This window comes from Bubalus kerabau, chromosome X, assembly GCF_029407905.1.
Source record: "Bubalus kerabau isolate K-KA32 ecotype Philippines breed swamp buffalo chromosome X, PCC_UOA_SB_1v2, whole genome shotgun sequence".
Classification (NCBI taxonomy): Eukaryota; Metazoa; Chordata; class Mammalia; order Artiodactyla; family Bovidae; genus Bubalus; species Bubalus kerabau.
The window spans coordinates 154,809,221-154,832,256 of record NC_073647.1 but is presented as its reverse complement, the minus strand read 5'-3'; the positions used below and the strand labels follow the sequence as shown (position 1 = coordinate 154,832,256).

At 38.9% G+C, this 23,036-nt stretch overlaps 1 protein-coding gene across 2 annotated transcripts in view; it reads right to left on the bottom strand.

Annotated features, from left to right (window-relative positions):
* The window catches only part of REPS2 (RALBP1 associated Eps domain containing 2), a 238,115-nt gene that overhangs the window by 50,316 nt on the left and 164,763 nt on the right, over positions 1 to 23,036 (bottom strand). For both annotated transcript variants that reach the window (XM_055563083.1, XM_055563084.1), the window contains exon 14: positions 11,037 to 11,098. In XM_055563083.1, coding sequence (XP_055419058.1) covers positions 11,037 to 11,098 — 62 coding nt within the window. The remainder of the gene's footprint in view (positions 1 to 11,036; positions 11,099 to 23,036) is intronic.

Sequence of the window (23,036 nt, the reverse complement as noted above, 5' to 3'; positions counted from 1 at the left end):
TTGAGACTTGTTTTGTGGCCTAACATACTGTCTATCCTAGAGAATGTCACATGTGCACTTGAGGGAAAATGTATAGGCTATCATTGAGTAGAGGGTTCTATAGAGGTCTGTTGGGCCTCTATTTCCTCATTTGTCTTCTGCCTAGTTGTCAATCCATTGATGAAAGCGATGTATTAAAGTCTCTATTATTGTAGAATTGGTTATTATTCCCTTCAATTCTGTTGGTTATGCTTCATATATTTTGAAGCTCTGTTGTTAGGTGTGTATAGGTTTATAATTTTTAACATATTAATGCACTGACTCTTTTATCAATACATAATGTCATTCTATGCCTCCTGTAACAATTTTTGTCTTTAAGTATATGTGGTCTGGTATTAACATATATATGCCAGCTCTCTTTTGGTTACTATTTGTATGTTATATCTTTTTCCATCCTTTCACTTTCAATCTGTTTGTATCACTGGATCTAAAGTGAAGTCTACTGTAGACAGCACATATTTGAATAATTTTTTAATCAATTCAATCTCTGCCTTTTAATTGGAGACTTTAATCTATATAATTTAAAGCAATTACTAAAAGGAAATATTTACTTCTTCCATTTGCTGTTTGTTTTCTATGTCTTGTATCTGTTTTGTTCTCAACCCTCCATTACTGTCTTCTTTTGTGATTAACTGATTTTTGGTAGTATACCATTTTTTAGGTTTTTCCTTAGTAGTTACCCTCGGAATTACCGTTAACATATTAACTTTATAACAAGTTTGAATTAATACCAACTTAGTATCAATAGTACACATACCTCTGGTCCTGTATAGCTCTGCTGTCACCCTATATTACTTATCTCACAACCAACATTTTTATACATGTGTGCCCATTAACACAGATTTTAAATTATTTACTGACTTTTGTATTTACCTATGTAACTACCTATACCTTTCTTAATTTCTTTTTATAGCCTCAAGGTACTGTTTAATATCCTTTCATTTCAGCCTGGAGAACACTGTTTAGCATTTTTTATAGGGCAAGTCTACTAGTGACAAACTCTTCGGATTTTCTTACCTGGGAATGTTTCAGTCTCCAGTGACACCATCTGGGAGGGTGTAACATGCCTCCCCAGGCTACCTGCTACCATTAGTCACAGTTAAGAGACTAGATTCCCCCTTTAGTCTCTGCTGAAGCCATCTCTGCTGGCTAAGAAAGCACCACTCTGGGATGTCTACTGCTACCACATAAGGGGCAAGACCTCCCCAGTAGGTCTCTGCTGACACTGGAGGGAGAAGCAACCATGGTGTTTGACTGGGGTAGAGTTGCTGCTGCTGCTAAGTCGCTTCAGTTGTGTCCGACTCTGTGCGACCCCATAGATGGCAGCCCACCAGGCTTTCCGTCCCTGGGATTCTCCAGGCAAGAACACTGGAGTGGGTTGCTATTTCCTTCTCCAATGCATGAAAGTGAAAAGTGAAAGGGAAGTTGCTCAGTCGTGTCTGACTCTTAGCAACCCCATGGACTGCAGCCTACCAGGCTCCTCTGTCCATGGGATTTTCCAGGCAAAAGTACTGGAGTGGGGTGCCACTGCCTTATGTCAAAAAAAGTTTATAACCAGCTTAGCTACCTCTTTCCCAGTCCTCTGGCTAGATAGTACATTTTCTTTCTGTTTGCATCGGTCAGTGGTTCTGGGTCGCAGGCTTTTCCTGTGCCCAGTCCAGGATATGTGAAAGATTTTTTTAAAACTCAAGGAACTCACTACTATGCTGTTCCTCAAGTCCTGAGGCCCTAGCCGGCTTGCTTTCCTCTTCACATCTTTTAAAATCCTCTTTCTGCCATATTATGCCTAGAGTTTTTAGTTGTACTTAGAGGGAAGTGGGAGGGAAGCAGGGAAAGATTAGTCCAAGCCATCTTGTACTCAGTTATGTTTTCTGATGTTTCATCTATATTTTCAACAAAATTTTCTTTGGACAGAGGAATACAACATATAATCTGACACCTTAAGAACTAAGAGGATCTATCTAGACTAATCTTCTCATTTCCTAGAAGAGATAGTAGGTCTGTCAGTCGAATTTGCTTACTTCCCACAAAGCCATAGAGCTACACAATAGCAGGGCTAAGGATAAGACCACAGACAGACACATTTGTATAATGTTGTATAGCTTTCATTATGTTCTTTTATCATTGCAAATAAAGATAAATCCTGGGCCTAGATCTTCTTTCTGTAATCACTAAAACACTCACTAACATATTGTGATTTTCAGCTAATCTTCAGCATGCACTGTAGGACAGAAGAGAGTAATAATTTGGAAGAAAAATGCCTGCAAATTCTCTTCAAATAATTACTGAGTTTCCAATACATAAATACATAGAAGACTATCTCTTGGCATATACTAAATTTATATTTTGATGAGTAAAAATCAGGATGTTGTATATACCTTGGAAAGCTTACAAACATGATTCGTCTACATAACCAATATATTGAGGTGATGTGGTGACTAATGTACATTACGTGAGATCATGTGAATATATTGTAAAAGATCTCATGATATGTGATATATGCCTTCTGAGTTTTAATTTGATAAAGAATAAAGGCACAAAATTTTAGAAGCTGTGACATTTCTATATTGTTTACACACAATGTTTCTTGCTGTTTTCCTATAGATATTTGAAAGCTACCAATGAGATACTTCATTTTACTCTCCTAAAAATGTATTTAACATGCATTTTAAACAGATTCAGTATGTATGCTATACTTTAATCAAATTTACATTCTAAAAACGTACTACATAACACTTTAAGACACTTACATAATCAGTAGTAATGTCAAAAAAGAGAGAGATCTAAAACTCTTAATTTCTCCCAGGAGAACTTACTATTTTGTATTATCAGCTATATATTAATTTGTGAAAAGCATACTTGAAATGATAAGATATTAATTTATAAAAACAATGTATTTATCTTTTTAAAAAGCATGGAGTATCAAATATTTCAGAACTTCAGGGCCTACAAACTACCATTTGAGTTTAAGTGAACTTCAGTCTTTCCTTCCAAATGAAATGAAGAGAGTATTTTATATTAAGTTGTATCTAAGAAATTTGGCTTTGAAGTAAAGTATCATGCCCAGCATATTCCCAGTGGGTTCAGTATTGCCTTAGAGACCTGATCCTAGCCAGAGGACAAAGTTAGATGACAAATTAGCTGAATGGACTATGATTTCTTTTCAAGGCCATCTGTGTTCAATGCTACTTCTTCACAACAGTACACACATGACCAGAGGCACACAGCAACTAGTTCTTCCAGCAAGACCTTCCATCACATCCTCTGACCCTGCTAAAATCAATCATCAGTAGAAGCCCGAGACCCCTAGGCCATTCACTGCAATTGGGATTCCTGTCCCCACAGGGCCTGGATGTATCCTAGCTGGACTTCATGCCTCCAATCCCCCCAACTTGAGAAAGCCTCCCACCATACCCTTTAAGAAGTCAGGGCAGATCATTGACAAATCCCCTATATTCTCAACTTCTTCTTTGAACATTCCTTCCTCTCAGCTTAGTTCAGTGCTTCTCAATCCTGACTGCACTTTCAGAATTACCTGGGGAACTTCTATAAACTCCCAGTGCTCAGGCCTCACCCCACACTATAGGTTCTGGGGATGGGGCCCAGGCCTCAGTAGGTTGAACTCCTCCCCCGTCTCAGATGATGGTGATGCCTGCAAAGATAAGCTCCGCTGGGCTGTGTTATACCCTGTGCTGTGCCCTCAGGGGCTGCTCCCCAGACAGAACTCTAGGGTCAGGAGGTCCCTCTCTCACAGCTCTGGCACCACTAGGTCTCAATTGAGCAGGCTAGCTGCTCTTTACTGCCACATTCAAACACAAAATCTCTCTCACCTAAAATCTACAAGGCTTTCCAAATTGTGGGCAGTTCCACCAACATGCAGGGACTTCTCTTAAGCTTGTTTCTTTGCATTTGCTTTTTCTCTATAGTAATGCTCTGAATTCTTCAGCCATTGAAAAGAAAAGTTCTCTCGTTTCTGTAAAACTCAATTTAACTGGTAACTTCAGCACTTCCATGAAGCCCTCCTGGTTTCTCAGAGCTTAGAAGTACTGCTAAAAGGCTTCTTCCATAGTGATTCATCCCACAGTGCTATTGTAGTGCTCACCTCATTGCTTGCAAAGAGCACTTGCCATTAAAAGGTAAGAAATTAGTGATATAAGTAGGAAAATTCAGAGCACATGAGTCTAGATGGAGCCCCAATTCATCAAATGTGGTGCTAATATAAAACTGAAAAGATTATCCTTTGGACCAAAAAAAAAAAATCTTCTCTTTATTAAACATAATTACACTGAAGCTGTGGTTCTATCACAATTATCATAAGAAATCTGGCATGAGAAGTCCAGATTCAATGCATGATACAGGATGCTTGGGGCTGGTGTACTGGGATGACCCAGAGGGATGGTATGGGGAGGGAGGTGGGAGGGGGGTTCAGGATGGGGAGCACATGTGCACCCATGGCAGATTCATGTTGATGTATGGCAAAACTAATACAATACTGTAAAGTAATTAGCCTCCAATTAAAATAAATAAATTAAAAAAAAAGAAATCTGGCATGAGATCAACACTATTAAAGAGATTTGGCTATTGAAGTACCATACAGGCCCTGAACAGAAAAGAGACCTACAAGACAAGTACCAACCCTGTTGATGGCATTTTACTCACTTTTTATGCAAACAATGAACTAATAAATTTAACTAACTCTCATTTTAATACTGCTCCATATAGAACTTCTGATTGCTTTTTTACCATTTACACTATGAATCAGTCTTTTTTTTTTTTTTTTAAAGTGTTACCTCTGGCTTCTAGCCTGAGCCAAAATACCACACCCTGCTCTCTGGCCTGTCCACAGGAAAACATAGAACCAAAACATTTGATTCTTTATATACTACTTGGCCCTTCTTGATCTTACCTATGGTGGCTCAGATGGTAAAGCGTCTGCCTACAATGCAGGAGACACGGGTTCAATCCCTGGGTCGGGAAGATCCTCTGGAGAAGGAAATGGCAAACCACTCCAGTACTCTTGCCTGGAAAATCTCATGGACGGCGGAGCATGGTAGGCTACAGTCCATGGGGTCACAAAGAGTCGGACACGACTTAGCGACTTCACTTTCAGTTTTCCATATAGTATGAGAAATAAGATCGGTTTCTTTGAATTTATTCATTCTCCTAACTCCAGGGCCCCATCTGGATAACTTAATCCAGATGTTCATATCATGGTGATGTCTGGTCTAAACATGGGTCAGCTAGACTGCATTTTATGCTGAAAATCTACACCTCATATCTCTCACTTGATAAAAATAGAGATGGACTTTTGGTATACATAGGAATGATCTATCTATCTAAGGTCTTCTCTATCTATCTATCTATCTTTGTGCACATATCTGCAATATACAAACTCTCTTACATACTTAAAACCTGATAGTGCATCACTGATTGGCCAAATCATTTTTTAAACAGCATACTTTTTGGAGAAATAAAATGTTTTCTCATTTATTTATTCATCTTTTGGGGGGCGTTAGTTTCTTTTTTTTTTTTTTTAATTATTTGGCTGCACCAGATCCTAGTTGTAGCATGTGGGATCTAGTTCCCTGACCAGGGACTGAACTTGGGGCCCCCTGCTTTGGGAACACAGAGTCTTAGCCACTGGGCCACCAGGGAAGTCCCTTCTCATTTATTATAGTCTAGTCTTGGCCATTTATCAAGTTAAATAATATGAAAATGTTAAATCCAAAAATAATTCAAAAACTTTTAAACTTAATCTCTTTTCAAATCTACTAATAAATATAATTATTTTAATTATATCAGGCTTCTTGGTTTCTCCCCCAAGGACTACAGTTTTAAGCCCCATAAAAGAAGTCTCTGTAGTTAAGTATATATATATATATATTTTTTTTTTTCCCAAAGTAAGCTTGATTGTCGATACACACCAAGAAACATTTTTTTTTACCAGAGAAAAAGAATAACTCCAAGTACTTAAGTTCTCTGTAATAAATTGTTGTGAAGTGGTAAAAATAACCTCATGAAAGAAGAAGGAGAAATGAAGAAAACACAGCAAACAAAAAAACACTACAATCCCAAGCTAATGTGTGATAAACTCTTGTTTTCATTCTCATCTCTTTCAAGGAAAGCTATTGGCATAAGATATAAAAATTTAACTTTAATCACATAATACAGAGATGAGGTGACAGATTAAAGATGTCTGGAAATGTTCTTACCAACACCTTAAGGCTGGTGTATAATAATGTGTCCTAACCACTAAGTCCTTAGGATATTAACAGGTATTTCATAAAGGGATGAATGGTCACACAAGCTAGAAAACTGCCAGCTTTAACAAAATTGACCAGGTTTCTTTACTGCAGAGCTTCAAAGCCTTTAATGGGCTTGTGCACCCTGTGAATCTCCCAGAGCAGGTACAGAGGCAGCAAATTCATCTTACCACAGAGCTCTATTCCTAGGAGGCTACTTTATCAAAAGTAGTTTGGGAAAGATTGAAACATATAGGTGCCCCATACAGGTGGTTAGGTAATTTACTCCTAGGGCCAATATTAGGAATTTGGCATGGCACAAAGACAACGCACCATCATGTACCAATCACCCAAGACTTCCTCTAGTGTCCCACATACAGTGGGTGAGGGGAGCATGGGGGAGGGAAGTGGTGAAGGGTTTTTCTGCCTGCTTTTCTTACACACCTGTTTCTGGAGTCTGAAATCTCCATACTTAGGCAGCTGAGCTGGAGGCTTGGGCTGAGCGCTGGGCTCACTGTTTACAATGTGATGGGAAATTTGGTAGACAAAGAAGCAGTCTCCTTCATTAACAGTGACTTGAGCCTTCCCAGACCCCCATCAGCTCCTCAGTCACCAAGCCCCAGAGCAAGTAGGAAACCCACATTGAGTAGCTCAGATAAGAACTGCTGATAACAGAAGCACAGTTCACAACCAGGAAGTAACTACTGTCACTTGCGCAGCAGGAGAAACATAAGGAGGTTGGTCACAAAAGCCTTTTCAGACAAGTCTTTCATGCATTCATCCAGGTGACTCCCAAGCCCCATTCGGAAACCAGTAGCTGGTAGATAAGCACCTCCGGAATGTCCACTAATTCTGTTGTGACAGTTTTACTGTTGGTGCAAATCAGGAGTCAGCTCATCTAGGTCCTTCTAGGGGTATGTGGTGAAAGTCTCAATTGCCAGTGCAATGGATCCCTGTCTTGCCACGCACACAGATACTTTGACTGCAACTACAGGAAGGGGGAGAGACCTTCAGGAAGCGGACTTTGGCTCTACTGTTTACCAACTATGTCACCATGGGTGACTTGCTTAACCCCTGTATGGTTCAATTTCCTCATCTGCTTTTCTAAAAGGTTAATAGAAGGGGGCGGCAGAGGATGAGACTGACGGCATAACCAACTCAATGGACGTGAATCTGAGCAAATTCCAGAAGATAGTGAAGGATAGGAGAGGCTGGCATGCTGCAGTCCATGGGGTTACAAAGAGTCAGACACGACTTTGCAACTGAACAATAACAACAAAATATCTGTACCTATATCAGGGTTTTTGTGAAGATTAACTAATATACTGAAAGCACTTAAGGGGCTTCCAAGGAGGTGCTTCCAATGCAGGGGGCCTGGGCTCGATCCCTGGTTGGGGAAACAAGATACCACATCCTGCACACCATGGCGAAAAAAAAAAAGAAAACCGAGAAAGAACTTAGCACAAATTCGTGCTGTATTGCAGATGCCCAATAAACACAGTAATTTAAATCCCGCGCTCCAGCAGCCCAGGACTGTGGCCACGGTCCTGTGTTCCTGCTGGGATGTCAAGCCCAACTTCTTGCCTGGAGAATCCCAGGGACGGGGGAGCCTGGTGGGCTGCCATCTATGGGATCGCACAGAGTCGGACACAACTGAAGCAACTTAGCAGCAGCAGCAGCAGCAGCAGCAGAGAGCTCTTCAAGAAAATTAGACACACCAAGGGAACATTTCATGCAAAGATGGGCTCTATAAAGGACAGAAATGGTATGGACCTAACAGAAGGAGAGGATATTAAGAAGACGTGGTAAGAATACACAGAAGAACTGTACAAAAAAGATCTTCATGACCCAGATAACCAGGATGGTGTGATCACTCACCTAGAGGCAGACAACCTGGAATGCAAAGTCAAGTGGGCCTTAGGAAGCATCACTATGAACAAAGCTGGTGGAGCTGATGGAATTCCAGTTGAGCTATTTCAAATCCTGAAAGATGATGCTGTGAAAGTGCTGCACTCAATATGCCAGCAAATATAGAAAACACAGCAGTGGCCACAGAACTGGAAAAGGTCAGTTTTCATTCCAATCCCCAAGAAAGGCAATGCCAAAGAATGTTCAAACTACCACACAATTGCACTCATCTCTCACGCTAGCAAAGCAATGCTCAAAATTCTCCAAGCCAGGCTTCAACAGTACATGAACCGTGAACTTCCAGATGTTCAAGTTGGATATAGAAAAGGCAGAGGAATGAGAGATCAAATTTCCAACATCTGTTGGATCATCACAAAAGCAAGAGAGTTCCAGAAAAACACCTACTTCTGCTTTATTGACTATGCCAAAGCCTTTGACTGTGTGGATCACAACAAACTGGAAAATTCTGAAAGAGAAGGGAATACCAGACCACCTGACCTGCCTCCTGAGAAATCTGTACGCAGGTCAGGAAGCAACAGTTAGAAACGGACATGGAACAACAGTCTGGTTCCAAATAGGGAAAGGAGTACGTCAAGGCTATATATTGTCACCCTGCTTATTTAACTTATATGCAGAGTACATCATGAGAAATGCTGGACTGGATGAAGCACAAGCTGGAATCAAGATTGCTGGGAGAAATAACAATAACCTCAGATATGCAGATGACACCACCCTTATGGCAGAAAGTGAAGAAGAACTAAAGACCCTCTTGATGAAAGTGAAAGAGGAGAGTGAAAAAGTTAGCTTAAAACTCAACATTAAAAAAACTAAGATCATAGCATCCAGTCCCATCACTTCATGCAAATAGATGGGGAAACCATGGAAACAGTGACAGACTTTATTTTTGGGGGCTCCAAAATCACTGCAGATGGTGACTGCAGCCATGAAATTAAAAGACGCTCCTTGGAAGAAAAGCTATAACCAACCTAGACAACATATTGAAAAGCAGAGACATTACTTTGCCAACAAAGGTCTGTCTAATCAAAGCTATGGTTTGTCCAGTAGACTTGTATGGATGTAAGGGTTGGACTATAAAGAAAGCTGAGCACTGAAGAATTGATGCTTTTGAACTGTAGTGTTGGAGAAGACTCTTGAGAGTCCCTTGGACTGCAAGGAGATCCAACCAGTCCATTCTAAAGGAGATCAGTCCTGGGTGTTCTTTGGAAGGAATGATGCTAAAGCTGAAACTCCGGTACTTTGGCCACCTGATGCAAAGAACTGATTCACTTGAAAAGACCCTAATGTTGGGGAAAATTGAAGGCAGGAGGAGAAGATGACAACAGAGGATGAGATGGTTGGATGGTATCACCGACTCAATGGACATGATTTTGAGCAAGCTCCGGGATTTGGTGATGGACAGGGAGGCCTGGCATGCTACAGTCCATGGGGTTGCAAAGAGTCAGACATGACTGAGTGACTAAACTGAATAATTTAAATAAGTAGAAATCATAGCCAAAGAAGGACAAGGATGGAACTAAAGCTTTTGGTAGTAATGTACACATACTCGGTCATGTCCAACTCTTTGTGACCCCGTGGACTATATCCCATCAGGCTCCTCTGTCTGTGGGATTTTCCAGACAAGAATACCTGAGTGGGTTGCCATTTCCTACTCCAGGGGATCTTTACAACCTAGAGGTCAAACTGGCATCTCTTGTGTCTCCTGCATTGACAGGCAGACTCTTTACCACTGTGCCACCTGGGAAGCCCCTGAACTAAAGCTTAGCAGGAGATAAATAGTGGAAATTCAATAAACACTTGTTGGTTAACCAACCTCTCATAAAGCTAATGCTGGACTATTGGAAAAATAAGTTCTCACTTGTTTATATGTGGGTCAGGAGGAATAGGGCTTTTAATTACCCTAAAAACTGAAGGATGGAGCCAATGTCTCATGGTATTTGCATCCTGAGGTTGAGCGGACACTAAAGACCATCTAATTCTCTAAGAGAAGGACAAATCAATGTTAAAAGTGGTTTCAGCCACTCAGCGAGTCCTAAGATGCACCATATGGAAAGGTATGCTCTGAACTGTCCAGAGCAATGAGGTAGAAAATGAGACTGTGTACAGAGACATTTGTCAACATTTTCTGCCAAAAGTTGTTAGAGGGTCCTTAAAGATAGTTTCTTCAGCAGCAATTAATGAAAGGAAGGATCTGTAGCACCCTTTACCACACTCTATGGATTTGCTGCTTGCTTCTCATTTTCAACTCTACAAAAAGTGATGAATAAAGACATAGTAGCACATGTCAAAAAGGCAGAATTCATTCACAAATGAAACAGATTCAGGTGACATACTCTTCCACTCCTGCTAGATCAGCTTATTGTCCCAAAGGAAAATACCATCCTAAAAAAAGCACTGTGAACCCAAACCACAGCACTAAACCCATGCTGATGACCATTTATTTTTAGTTTATGCAGAATACCACTCCTAAAACAGCAAGGAAAATATAGGTGCTCAATGTACATATACTGCACAGAATATACATGTTCCCTAGCCACAGAGAGGCACCCCTTCTGCTCCTCTGTGTGTGAAAAACCACATGCAACCCTCCATAGCCAAGACTGAACTGTTTCACACATTTGCTTAAGGAAACTATCTCTTCCATCTGAGGCTGGGGGCTGGCTGGATAGGAAGAAATTCAGCCATGCTCTGCTCTCCCAGTCCAGTCCAGACATCATGTTGGAAACCTGACTGGCCAGTTCGGTGGTGATCAACCTGTGCAAAGGAAGCACAGTGGGAGGACAACTCCCTACGGAAAGACAGTATACAAAACTCAATGCTGTCTCCTACCTGTGACGGACAAGGTCTTGGAGGGAGCGCAGGTGGTGGAGGTAACAATCCTGACTTTGAAGCTGAAAAGAAAAACACACTGTTAAGGACCACCGGTGGGGGCGCTGGGGGAAGCCCTCTTTCACTTGTAAAACAGGAAGAGCTATTGCATTTAACTTGTTTAAACTTTTAAAATCTATGGGCTAAATTAAAAAAAAAAAGACCACATGCTATTCCAATCCCTTTTTCACTTCCATCCTATTCAAAGTCCAAATATTTATATAAGCTGTTGTAATTAAGATAATGTAAAACAGTAAGGAAATGACACCGTTTGATCAAAAAGGCCGGGATGTAGAACAGGATGGACAGTCAATCCCTCATTATTCCAATATTAATTATTTAGTTTCAAATACTCTAGGCCCTTTGGCTTCTCGCCTATTTCTCACAAGCTCTCAGCCATTACACTGCTCATTAGCTTGAGTTGGGAGCCAGAACCCTAATAAGGCAGTGCTGCTGCCCTGTAAGTCAGTGGGTCTGACAGCAGTAGGGGAGGCTGAAAATGATGGATGAAAATGATATTTAGGGATTCTTCAAAGATCTCAATTTCTGATAATTAAACCTGTTTCTAAAATAATCTGGCCCCATTTGAAGCATATTCTGAAAGAAAGTTTCATTCTAACTTTTTAAAAAATTTTATGAGATATAGAGAAAACTGGAGTTATGCCAAGAATGTCTGAGTTGTAACTTCACAATGAAAACAAACATCTGCTATTGAATTATAAATTAGGCTCATGATCACATGCAAGAAATGAGTTTATTATCACACACTGGTCAAGTAAAACCACATTCTTTACAAACTTCTTCGAAAAGCATACCATGCTCTATATAACTATAGGCAGTTTACTTCCAAATCTGTAATATGTGTGCTAATATTTGGACAACTTTCTATGCCTTAAAAATAAATCACAGCAATGTGCCAAGAACATAAAAGTTTTTGCAAATCACTCTTGATTTGATCCAGCTAGATCAGACAAGCTAGAATATGGAGTTCAGGGCTTTCCACAAAGGTAACTCAGAGTAATTTCATAGAGATTTTCCTCCTGAGCCAGTGCATGAATACAGTACAACCATGTGGGCCCATCAGCGATTTCTCTCAATCTGTCTTTCATTAAAATTTATTAAACACATCAGTAAGTCAAAACTCCAGAAATGGTGAGACCATGAAGAGCCTTCAGAAACAAACCATGTAGCAAGAGAAAATGACAAAAGTCTCAGGAATTATCTACCTCAGGGCCCCCACTCTATGGGTCCTCAAAGTCTGGGCCTTTAAATACCAGTTATTTTAAAAAATAAAACAAAAAAACAAAAATAAACACAAAATCTATGCTTGCCTTTAAAGGAAAGGCCTTTCACCAGAATGAAGTCTATGTTAAACCAACCCTTCATTAACAAAACAGGACTAAGAAATGATCAGACATTTAATTAAATGAGTTCTGATTCCAGTCAAGATGGAGTAACTGAAGCCAGATTTACCCTCCTTTTTGAAAAAGCCAAAAACAAATATATAGTTTTTTTATATAAAATAAAGTTTCTTTGACACTAGGAAATCAGGCAACAAAAGACAGTGATTCCTGAGAGACAGGAAACAAACCAGGTGAGTCATGTGACTCACGTCCCTGCTGACAGCCCTGCAAGTTACTAGAAAAAAGAATCTGCCTCTAGATTCATGTCTAATTAATTTCATTTTTATTATTATTTAATTTTTCAAAAACAAATGCCCTATTTTTATAAATGATATTAAGGTGTGCTTCTGAATATACTTTTGGATAAAATTATATCATAAATATTAACAAATATAAACAAGGGTCCCTATAGTCAAATCTATGGTTTTTCTAGTAGTCATATAGGGATATGAGAGCTGGACCATAAAGAAGGCTGAGCTCCAAAGAATTGATGCTTTCAAACTGTGGTTCTGAAGAAGACTCTTAAGTGTTCCTTGCACAACAAGGAGATCAAACCAGTCAATCCTAAAGGAAATCAATCCTGAATATTTACTGGAAGGACTGATGCTGAAGCCAAAGCCCCAATACTTTGGACACCTGTTGCAAAGTGCCGACTCTTTAGAAAAAGCCCTGATGCTGGGAAAGACTGAAAGCAAAAAGAGAAGGGGATGGCAGAGGATGAGATGGTTACATAACATCACCAACTCAAAGGACATGAGCTTGAGCAAACTCTGGGAGACTGTGAAGGACAGGGAGTCTGGAGTGCTGCAGTCCATGGGGTTGCAAAGAATCAGACATGATTTAGTGACTGAACAACAGCAACATGATCTCAAGGGTAACGCATACATTATTTCACTATGAAGCATGGCATTTGCTGTATGTTTGTTTTCAGTTCAGTTCAGTTGCTCAGTCATGTCCAACTCTTTGCGACCTCATGAACCGCAGCACGCCAGGCCTCCCTGTCCATCACCAACTCCCGGAGTCCACTCAAATCCATGCCCATTGAGTCGGTGATGCCATCCAACCATCTCACACTCTGTTGTCCCCTTCTCCTCCTGCCCTCAATCTTTCCCAGCATCAGGGTCTTTGCAAATGAGTCAGCTCTTCGCATCAGGTGGCCAAAGTATTGGAGTTTCAGCTTCAACATCAGTCCTTCCAATGAACACCCAGGACTGATCTCCTTAGGATGGACTGGTTGGATCTCCTTGTAGTCCAAGGGACTCTCAAGAGTCTTCTCCAACACCACACTTCAAAAGCATCAATTCTTTGGCACTCAGCTTTCTTTATAGTCCAACTCTCACATCCATACATGACCACTGGAAAAACCATAGACTTGACTAGATGGACCTTTGTTGACAAACAGATGTCTCTGCTTTTTAATATGCTGCCTAGGTTGGTCATAACTTTCCTTCCAAGGAGTAAGTGTCTTTTAATTTCGTGGCTGCAGTCACCATCTGCAGTGATTTTTGGAGCCCAGAAAAATAAAGTCAGCCACTGAGTCCACTATTTCCCCATCTATTTGCCATGAAGTGATGGAACCAGATGCCATGATCTTAGTTTTCTGAATATTGAGCTTTAAGTCAACTTTTTCACTCTCCTCTTGCACTTTCATCAAGAGGATCTTTAGTTCTTCACTTTCTGCCATAAGGGTGGTGTTATCTGCATGTCTGAGGTTAGTGATATTTCTCCCGGCAATCTTGATTTCAGTTTGTGCTTCTTCCAGTCCAGCGTTTCTCATGATGTACTCTTCATGGAAGTTAAATAAGCAGGGTGACAAAATACAGCCTTGACGTACTCCTTTTCCTATTTGGAACCAGTCTGTTGTTTCATGTGCAGTTCTAACTCTTGCTTCCTGACCTGCAAACAGGTTTCCCAAGAAGCAGGTCAGGTGGTCTGGTATTCCCATCTCTTTCAGAGTTTTCCACAGTTTGTGGCGATTCACACAGTCAAAGGCTTTGGCATTGTCAATAAAGCAGAAATAGATGTTTTTCTGGAACTCTCTTGCTTTTTTGATGATCCAGCGGATGTTGGCAATTTGATCTCTGGTTCCTCTGCCTTTTCTAAAACCAGCTTGAACATCTGGAAGTTCATGGTTCACATACTGATGAACCCTGCTTGGAGAATTTTAAGCATCACTTAACTAGCGTGTGAGATGAGTGCAATTGTGTGGTAGTTTGAGCATTCTTTGGCATTGTCTTTCTTAGGGATTGGAATGAAAACTGACCTTTTCCAGTCCTGTGGCTACTGCTGTGTTTTCCAAATTTGATGGCATATTGAGTGCAGCACTTTCACAGCATCATCTTTCAGGATTTGAAATAGCTCAACTGGAATTCCATCACCTCCACTAGCTTTGTTCGTAGTGATGCTTCCTAAGGCCCACTTGACTTTGCATTCCAGGTTGTCTGGCTCTAGGTGAGTGATCACACCATTGTGATTATCTGGGTTGTGAAGATCTTTTTTGTGCAGTTCTTCTGTGTATTCTTGCCACCTCTTCTTAATATCTTCTGCTTCTGTTAGGTCCCGACCACTTCTGTCCTTTATAGAGCCCATCTTTGCATGAAATGTTCCCTTGGTATTTCTAATTTTCTTGAAGAGATCTCTAGGCTTTCCCATTCTATTGTTTTCCTCTATTTCTTTGCATTGATTGCTGAGGAAGGCTCTCTTATCTCTCCTTGCTATTCTTTGGAACTCTGCATTCAAATGGGTATATCTTTCCTTTTGTCCTTTGCTTTTGTTTCCCTTGTTTTCACAGCTATTTGTAAGGCCTCCTCAGACAGCCATTTTGCTTTTTTGCATTCCCTTAATAGATTACAAAAATTCCCATCTATTTTGAGACTTTTTATGATAATTCATTACTGAATATTGAATCAAATCCACATCTCCATCTGTTGAGATAATGCTATGATTTTTCCTTATGATTTGCTAATATGATAAATTACACTATGAATGTCTTAAGACACTCATACACCCCTAGGATAATCCCAACTTTGTCAGGTTTTTCTATCTGCTATGCTGAGTTGGCTAATACTTGTTGAGGATTTTTGTAACTATATTCATGAGTTAGACTAACAAGTGAATTTCCTTTCTCATATGGTCCTCTGGTGTGTTTGATTTGGCTAGAGAGTGATCCCTTTGTCTATACTCTGGAATAGGGTATATGAGATCAAAAATTGTTGCTGTTGCTGAATATCAGTTAAAACATGACATCAGAACCATCTGGGCCTCAGGTTTCATTGAAACAAGATTTTAAATGATTTTACTTCTTTAAATGTTATAGGATTATTCAGACTTTCTAATTCTTAAAGTCATTTTTGATAAATGGTATTTTTTAGACAGTTATTCATTTCGCCTAATAAATTTTCACATTTATTGCCATAAAGGTGTTCAAACCCCCCCTTATCATCTTAATCTCTGCAAAGGAAATCTTTTTCCATTCCTATATACTGTTTGTGTCATCACTGTAGTTTTCCTTCATCAATCTCACCTGACATTTGTCAAGTTTAATTCTCTTTTCAAAAAGCCAACTTTGAACTTTTTGTGTCTCTGGATTATATGCTTGCTTTCCGTTCAATTTGTGTCTGCTCATCTCCTTCCATTTACTTTCTTTGGGCTTATCCTATTGTTCTTTTTCTAGCTTAAACTGGTTGCTTGGCTCATTATTTTTCAGCTTTTCTTCTAACATAAGCATCTAGCATTACAGCTTTCTTCCAAGTATCTCTTTAATATACTCCCATAGGTTTTGATATGTGATACCATTCAGTTTTTAAATTTCCCCAATTTCCATTACAACTTCTTTTATAATAGTAACTTCTTTCTGAAGTTCATCCTTTAGAATTTCCTTTATTGAGTGTCTATTAGTAGGAAGCTTAGTCAACTTAACTAAAAACTATTTTGCCCTCATTCTTGAAAGATGATTTCACTGAGTATGGAATTCTAGATCGACAGCTATTTTCCCCCCACAACACTGAAAATAACATTTCCCTGTCTTCTGGCCTCCATTATTGCTGTTGAGAAGTCAGATGTCAATGGAATCATGTTTTTCAGTAGGTAGGCTGTTCTCTGTCTGGTTGCTTTTAAGATCCACTGTTTTGGGTATTCTGCAGTACCAAACGTACCTTATACCTGCACATGTATTTCTTCATCTTGCTTTTCTTTCATAAGTTGCTAAGCATTGTGAGAATTTCTGAACTATGTGGCATCCCAGTAACTTTGGGAAATGTTAAATGACTTTTCAGTCTTTGCACTACTTTCTTTCACCTCTCCTTCTGAAGCTCTTTGTCTAACTGTGTGGTATTCTGGATAATTTTCTAAAACTTGCTGTCCAATTAACCAGTTCCCTCTTCAACTCTTCAACTGTACTTAGTGATCTAATAAGCCAGTCTTTGATTTTATTTAAATTACTATATTTTTCATTTCTAGGAGTTCTATTTGGTCTTTTTTTCAAAATGCCTTTTTCATTCTTATAATTGATTGGCTACTTACTCATTTTCTTCATTTCTTTTTCTTTAAATATACTAAACATATTACTTAGTCTATGTCTGATAATTCCAAAAACTAAGGGATTGGTATTTTACACTTTTTTGTTGCTTCTGCTGGCTCTCTCCTCATTGTGTTCCATTTCTTTGAGTGCTTGGCAACCTTTAACTCTGAATGCATATTCCTTGGAAAATTACCTATAGGAAAACTTCAGGGCCTGAGAGGAAAATGCGTTCCTCCGCTATTACTCCTGCTAGAAACCTAAAGGCACCATCAACCCGGGCTACTGTGGACTGAAATCTTGGCTTGAAAATGTGTAGGATTCCTCATTTCTGCTGTCCTAATGTTGTGTTCAATGTCCTATAAATATGACCTTTGAGTAAAGATAGTAGTTTAAATATTTGCAATTAATCTCACTATTACCTCATCAACAGAATAGTGACAAGAACTGTTAATGTTTTTTGTTTAAATTGTTGACATTTGTAATTGGGAAAAAGGATAGATGACTGATAGATGAATGAGCAGTAGAGAAGGCAGACAGTAACCAATCTGGACCATAGAAGCCCCCGGTTCTCAAGAACTAGTGACAGCAAACTCTTCAAGTAGGGGTAAAATAAGGAAAGTAGTAAAAAGTAAACAAAGTTAACTGATAGTGGATCCTATTTCCCACCCTTCAGAAGAAAGGTGTATCTCAACAAGACCCTTGACAATCTAGTTCCAGCTACACCTCATGCCACTTTGGGCTTCAGGATCCCTGTTCCTGTGGTCCCTTCTGCCTGTTAGTGGTTGTGTTCTGCCTTTAATTCACCTGGATAACTCAGAATACAAATATTTGCTTGAACTAACATTAGAAAGAACTATACAATTATGTTCCATTCCCATATTTAAAAAAAGCTGACTGAAATAGAGTTTAGGAGCAGTTAGATCCTGAGATTCTTCTCATACATTTAGGAGCAGTTAGATCCTGAGATTCTTCTCATACATTCTGCACAGTTTCATCCTGTCTCTCACTCCAGAAAAAGGCTAGAAGTATTTTCTTCTCCAGGGAGGACACAAGGCCCAGGGGCCATATTGACAACAGCAAATGTAGTACTCTGGATGTTGAGACACTTCCAGCCTGTTTGCTTCCAGACTATTGTACCCAAAGACTAGGAGATTGTGCTCTGGGGAATTGGACCAGCCAGGATGGAAATCTAGGTGTCAACATCAAGAGAAACCAACAAGATGGTCCAGCCAGAATCATTCTACCATGAAGCCCACACACGCCAAGTCCCAACCATTTACTCATGTATTCCATCAGCTTTTTAGACCCCATTCTTAAATATAAGCAGATGATGAAGTACTGCCAGATATCTGCCCCAAATTTTCTAACCTAAGCTAGAACAACAAAAATAGAAAACAACTGACCTCAATGAAACAGATTAGCTCTATATGAGAAAAAAATTTAATGTTATTAACATCATCAGAATGATCATTCAGTTTATTCCAGAAATATTGAAACATTTACTGTGTGCCAGGCACTGTTTAAGGTGCTGGAAATATATCAGTAGAAAAAAACACAGGAAAAAAGCTCTATCTTCATGAAGCTTATATACTACTGAGAAGACAGATAATGACGTAAGAGTGAGGGATCAAATTTTTAATATAGTCATCAAGGAAAGCATCAAAAAGAGATTAAAAAAATGCTATTTGTAAAGATAAAATAATGGGATGCTACTGAAAATAGAATATTCAAAAAATTAAAAACAGCACTTGAAATTAAAAACATGACAGCAGAAAGAAAAAAGCTTAACAGAAATATTCAAAGATAATCTAAGGAAATCATAAAGAAAGCAGGTTAATATCCAAATAAAAGTTCCACAAAAAGAAATGGAGAAAATGGTAATAAATCAATTAACTAGTTCAAGAAAATTTGCCGAAAATGAAGAATATGAGTTTCTAAATTAAAAACATCCACTGAGTATTCAGGGATGGTGGAAGAAAACAGACCCATGGCAAGGTACATCAACATGAAATTTCAAAAAAGTGGAGTTAGAAGATTCTACAATTTCCAAGCACGGGGCAGAAAAGGAGGGCAGACTATATACAAAGGATCAGGTGTCCAAATGGTTTTAGATTTCTTATTATACCACTGGAACCTAGAATTCATTGGAGCACTACCATCAAAACTCTGAAGAAATCTGATTTCTAATCAATGATTATTTACCCAAACTAGCAGCCTGCATGATGGTTCAATTAGAGATATTTTTAGACATTCAGTGTCTCAAATTGAGCACCACATACCCTTTCCAAGAAAGTTACTCAATGATACATGCTTGTGTGCTAAGTCACTTCAGTTGTGTCCAACTCTTTGCAATCTCATGGACTGTAGCCCACCAGGCTCCTACGTCCATGGGATTCTCCAGGCAAGAATACTGGAGTGGGTTGCCATGCCCTCCTCCAGGGAATCTTCCCAACCCAGGGATTAAACCTACGTCTCTTACATCTCCTGCATTTGGAAGTGGGTTCTTTACCACTAAACAAGAGAATAAAGCAATAAAGACTAAGACATAACAGGATAAAGGAGATCCAACATGGGAGAAATAGGAAGGGAATCCTTGGATGACAGTACAGGAGGATACCATGATGAAAACTAAATACCAGGCATAGAACACAATCATTTAAGATTTCTTCACTAAGACGAAACTGATAACTGATATTTCAGAATAAGAGTAACCTTAGAAAACTGAGAGAGTCTATAGTTGATTCACGGGAAAGTACACTAGAAACAAGATGAGTATTCACTCCAAAGCAAACACAAACCTGTGCAGCAGGAGAAGTGAAAACTTTACTCTGACTCACATAGCCACAAAAATAATATAAACACAATATTAATCTAATCAAAATGATAATAAAAGTATACTGGGAGGGTAGAAGAAGGGAAAGGTGATAGTAGAGAGAAGACAGTAGATGATGACTAAAATTGAAAAGTCAATTAGAGGTTATACAGTATTTTATTTTGAAATATGAAGGAAATACCAAAATAATTAACATTAAAACTCTGTAGCAGAGTGCCTTCTCCCAAATCTTGAGGTAAATCAATGGCCTCAGAGGAACTTCCCAGATCTTACTATGTCCCCTCAGTTCAGCATGGAGCTCTGGCCTCCCCTTCCATCATATCAGGATATCAGCTGTGATTGATTACTCCCTTTTCCAGGTTTTCCGCTCTTTCCAAAAGTTAGGTCCACTGACCTTCAATCAAGAGAAGGGAAAACTAAGAATTCCCACTTATTCTACTTGGCTTCAGATTTGGACCATCAGTAAGAAATGTCAAGATTTACCTACTTACACACATGGCTCCTGGAAGGAGGCAGGCAGAGCTGAGTGTTACCCAAGCCTCAGCTTTTCCCTTAGCTGCTATTCTTTCCCTGCTCCAAATGGCATTTCTTCCTGTTTATGATTCTGTGTTCATTTCTTTTAATGGCAGGAGATACAAATCTAGCTTCATTCTACCAATTTTATGTCTAATTCATCTGTTGGTCTTCCAAAGCACCTAAGCATACTACCTTGTGTTTAGTAAGTACACAGTGGGTGAATAATTAGAATTGAATTTAGTGAAAAATCTTTCTTATAACATCTTCAGTCCATTCACAACCTTAAATTGTTGTTCAGTTGCTTAGTCATGTCCAACTCTTTGCAACCCCATGAACTGCAGCACGCCAGGCTTCCCTGTCCTTTACCATCTCCTGGAGCTAGCTCAAACTCATGTCCATTGAGTTATGATGCCATCCAACCATCTCATCCTCTGTAGCCTCCTTCTCCTCATGCCTTCAATCTTTGCCAGCATCAGGGTTTTTTCCAATGAGTTGGCTCTCGCATGACATGGCCTAAGTACTGGAGCTTCAGCTTCAGCATCAGTCCTTCCAATGACTAGTCAGGGTTGATTTCCTTTAGGATTGACTGGTTTGATAGATAAACTTGCTGTCCAAAGGAATCTCAAGAGTCTTCTCCAGCACCACCATTTAAAATCAATTCTTGGGCACTCAGCCTTTTGTATGGTCTAGTTCTCACATCCATACATGACTATTGGAAAAACCATAGCTTTTACTATACAGATTTCTGTCAGCAAAATGATGTCTCTGCTTTTTAATATGCTGTTTAGGTTTGTCATAGTTTTTCTTCCAAGGAGTAAGTATCTTGGAAGAAGACACTTTTAATTTAATCACAAAATTAAAAGACCTCAAATTAGATTCAAATATTTTATCCAGCATGCTCCAATCAATTTTTTAAAAAAGTACACCTTCATGCAAATTGAAACTGAAAACATACTTTGGCTGAATAATCTCTTGTATACATGCAAAAGATGACAATGTACCTGTTAATAGTATCACCTGCTTTCCCAGAAAGGAAGAGAAGGGGAGAAGGCAGGGGAGGAGAAAACATTTTCTGCATACATTAAAGACTATCATGCCTATGAATCAATTACAGGTTTATTCTTAAAGTCTCATAGTTAATAAGGTGGGGCATCAGATATCAGTAAGGCTTTGTCAAATAAGTGTCCATTGACAGACGAAAGGATAAAAAAGTGGTACACACACACACAATGGAATAGTACTCAGCCATAAAAAAGAATGAAATAATGTCATTTGCAGCAACATGGATGAACTGTGAAGGTACTATGCTTAGTGAAGTCAGAAAAAGGCAAGTACTGTATGTTTTCACTTGTATATGGAATCTAAAAAAGTGAAACACATGAATAGATGTAACAAAACAGAAACACAATCATAGATACAGAGAACAAATTACTGGTTACCAGTGGAGAGAGGGCTAGACGGAAGGGCATGATAGGAGTAGGCAATTAAGAGATACAGACTACTAGGTATCAGATAAATGACACAAGGATGTAATATACAGCACAAGGAAAATAACCAATATTTTTGATAACTTTAAGTGGAGTATAACTTACAAAAATATCAAATCACTGTGTTGTACACCTGAAAGTAAAACATTGTAAATCAACTATACTTGAATTTAACATTTTCTATAAGTGTAATCAGGGAAAAACTAATAAATACTCACATCTTGAAAAATAAATTAAAAACTTCATAAAAGAACCTACCATTTAATCACAAATTCAGAAAACACAGTAATAACTTCCAGTGTTTATTAAATTTATTGAAAGATGTGCATTTTCTGACACTGATCTGCTGAATATGTTTCTTAGAACTGAGATTCTAAAACACTAACCTCTAAAATTTTTTATCCTCTTACTTCATTATGCTTAGAAATTTCCCAACACAATATTATTCATATTTATTACTGTCTATTTACTAACTTCCTTCAGATTTTTACAAAGCCCTAAATCAATGACTAAATGAAAACATGTTGCAGCTTACTGAGTGGAAATAAAGCAGCAGATGTAGCAATTGAAAGCTTCAAGGAACAGAAAGCCAATTCTTCAGGGGAATAAAACTTGGAATAACCTCAGCTGTGGAAAAGGGCTCCCATCCCCCCAGACTAGGAATATTTTATGAAGAAAATAAAAGCTTTCAAATGCCAAAGGAAAAAAAAAACCTTAAAGGATGGAAAATGTTGAAAGAAGCCTGCCAGTGGGACCCATACTTTCAAGTATCAATCAAATAGAGTTGGCCATATGCAAAGCTTCAAGGATTTCATCAGTGAAGACCATTCCTCTTCTTGGCAAGTTCATAAAAATGGCTATTTCTCTGTAAAAAAAAAATTTTTTTTCTTTCTTTCTCTTCTTTCTAATCACGAAAGCATGTGTAAGCCTCTGTCTGCCCCCTGATCACCCAGTTACACACAGTGATGGATTCATGTCATATACACCTATATACACAATAAAGTATGTGCCAGGAGTACCTTTCCAACAATACTTGTGCCCTGATCCCCTGACAATCCCTGACTCACCTTAAAAAATAAAAGGGCATTAAATTCTCTGTTAAGTAGAATAATTTTTTCCACCAGTTAAAATAAATGGACTTACCCATGCCTTGGAACTATTCAAGAAAATATTAATGATTGTATTTGGAAAAGTAATTAGATC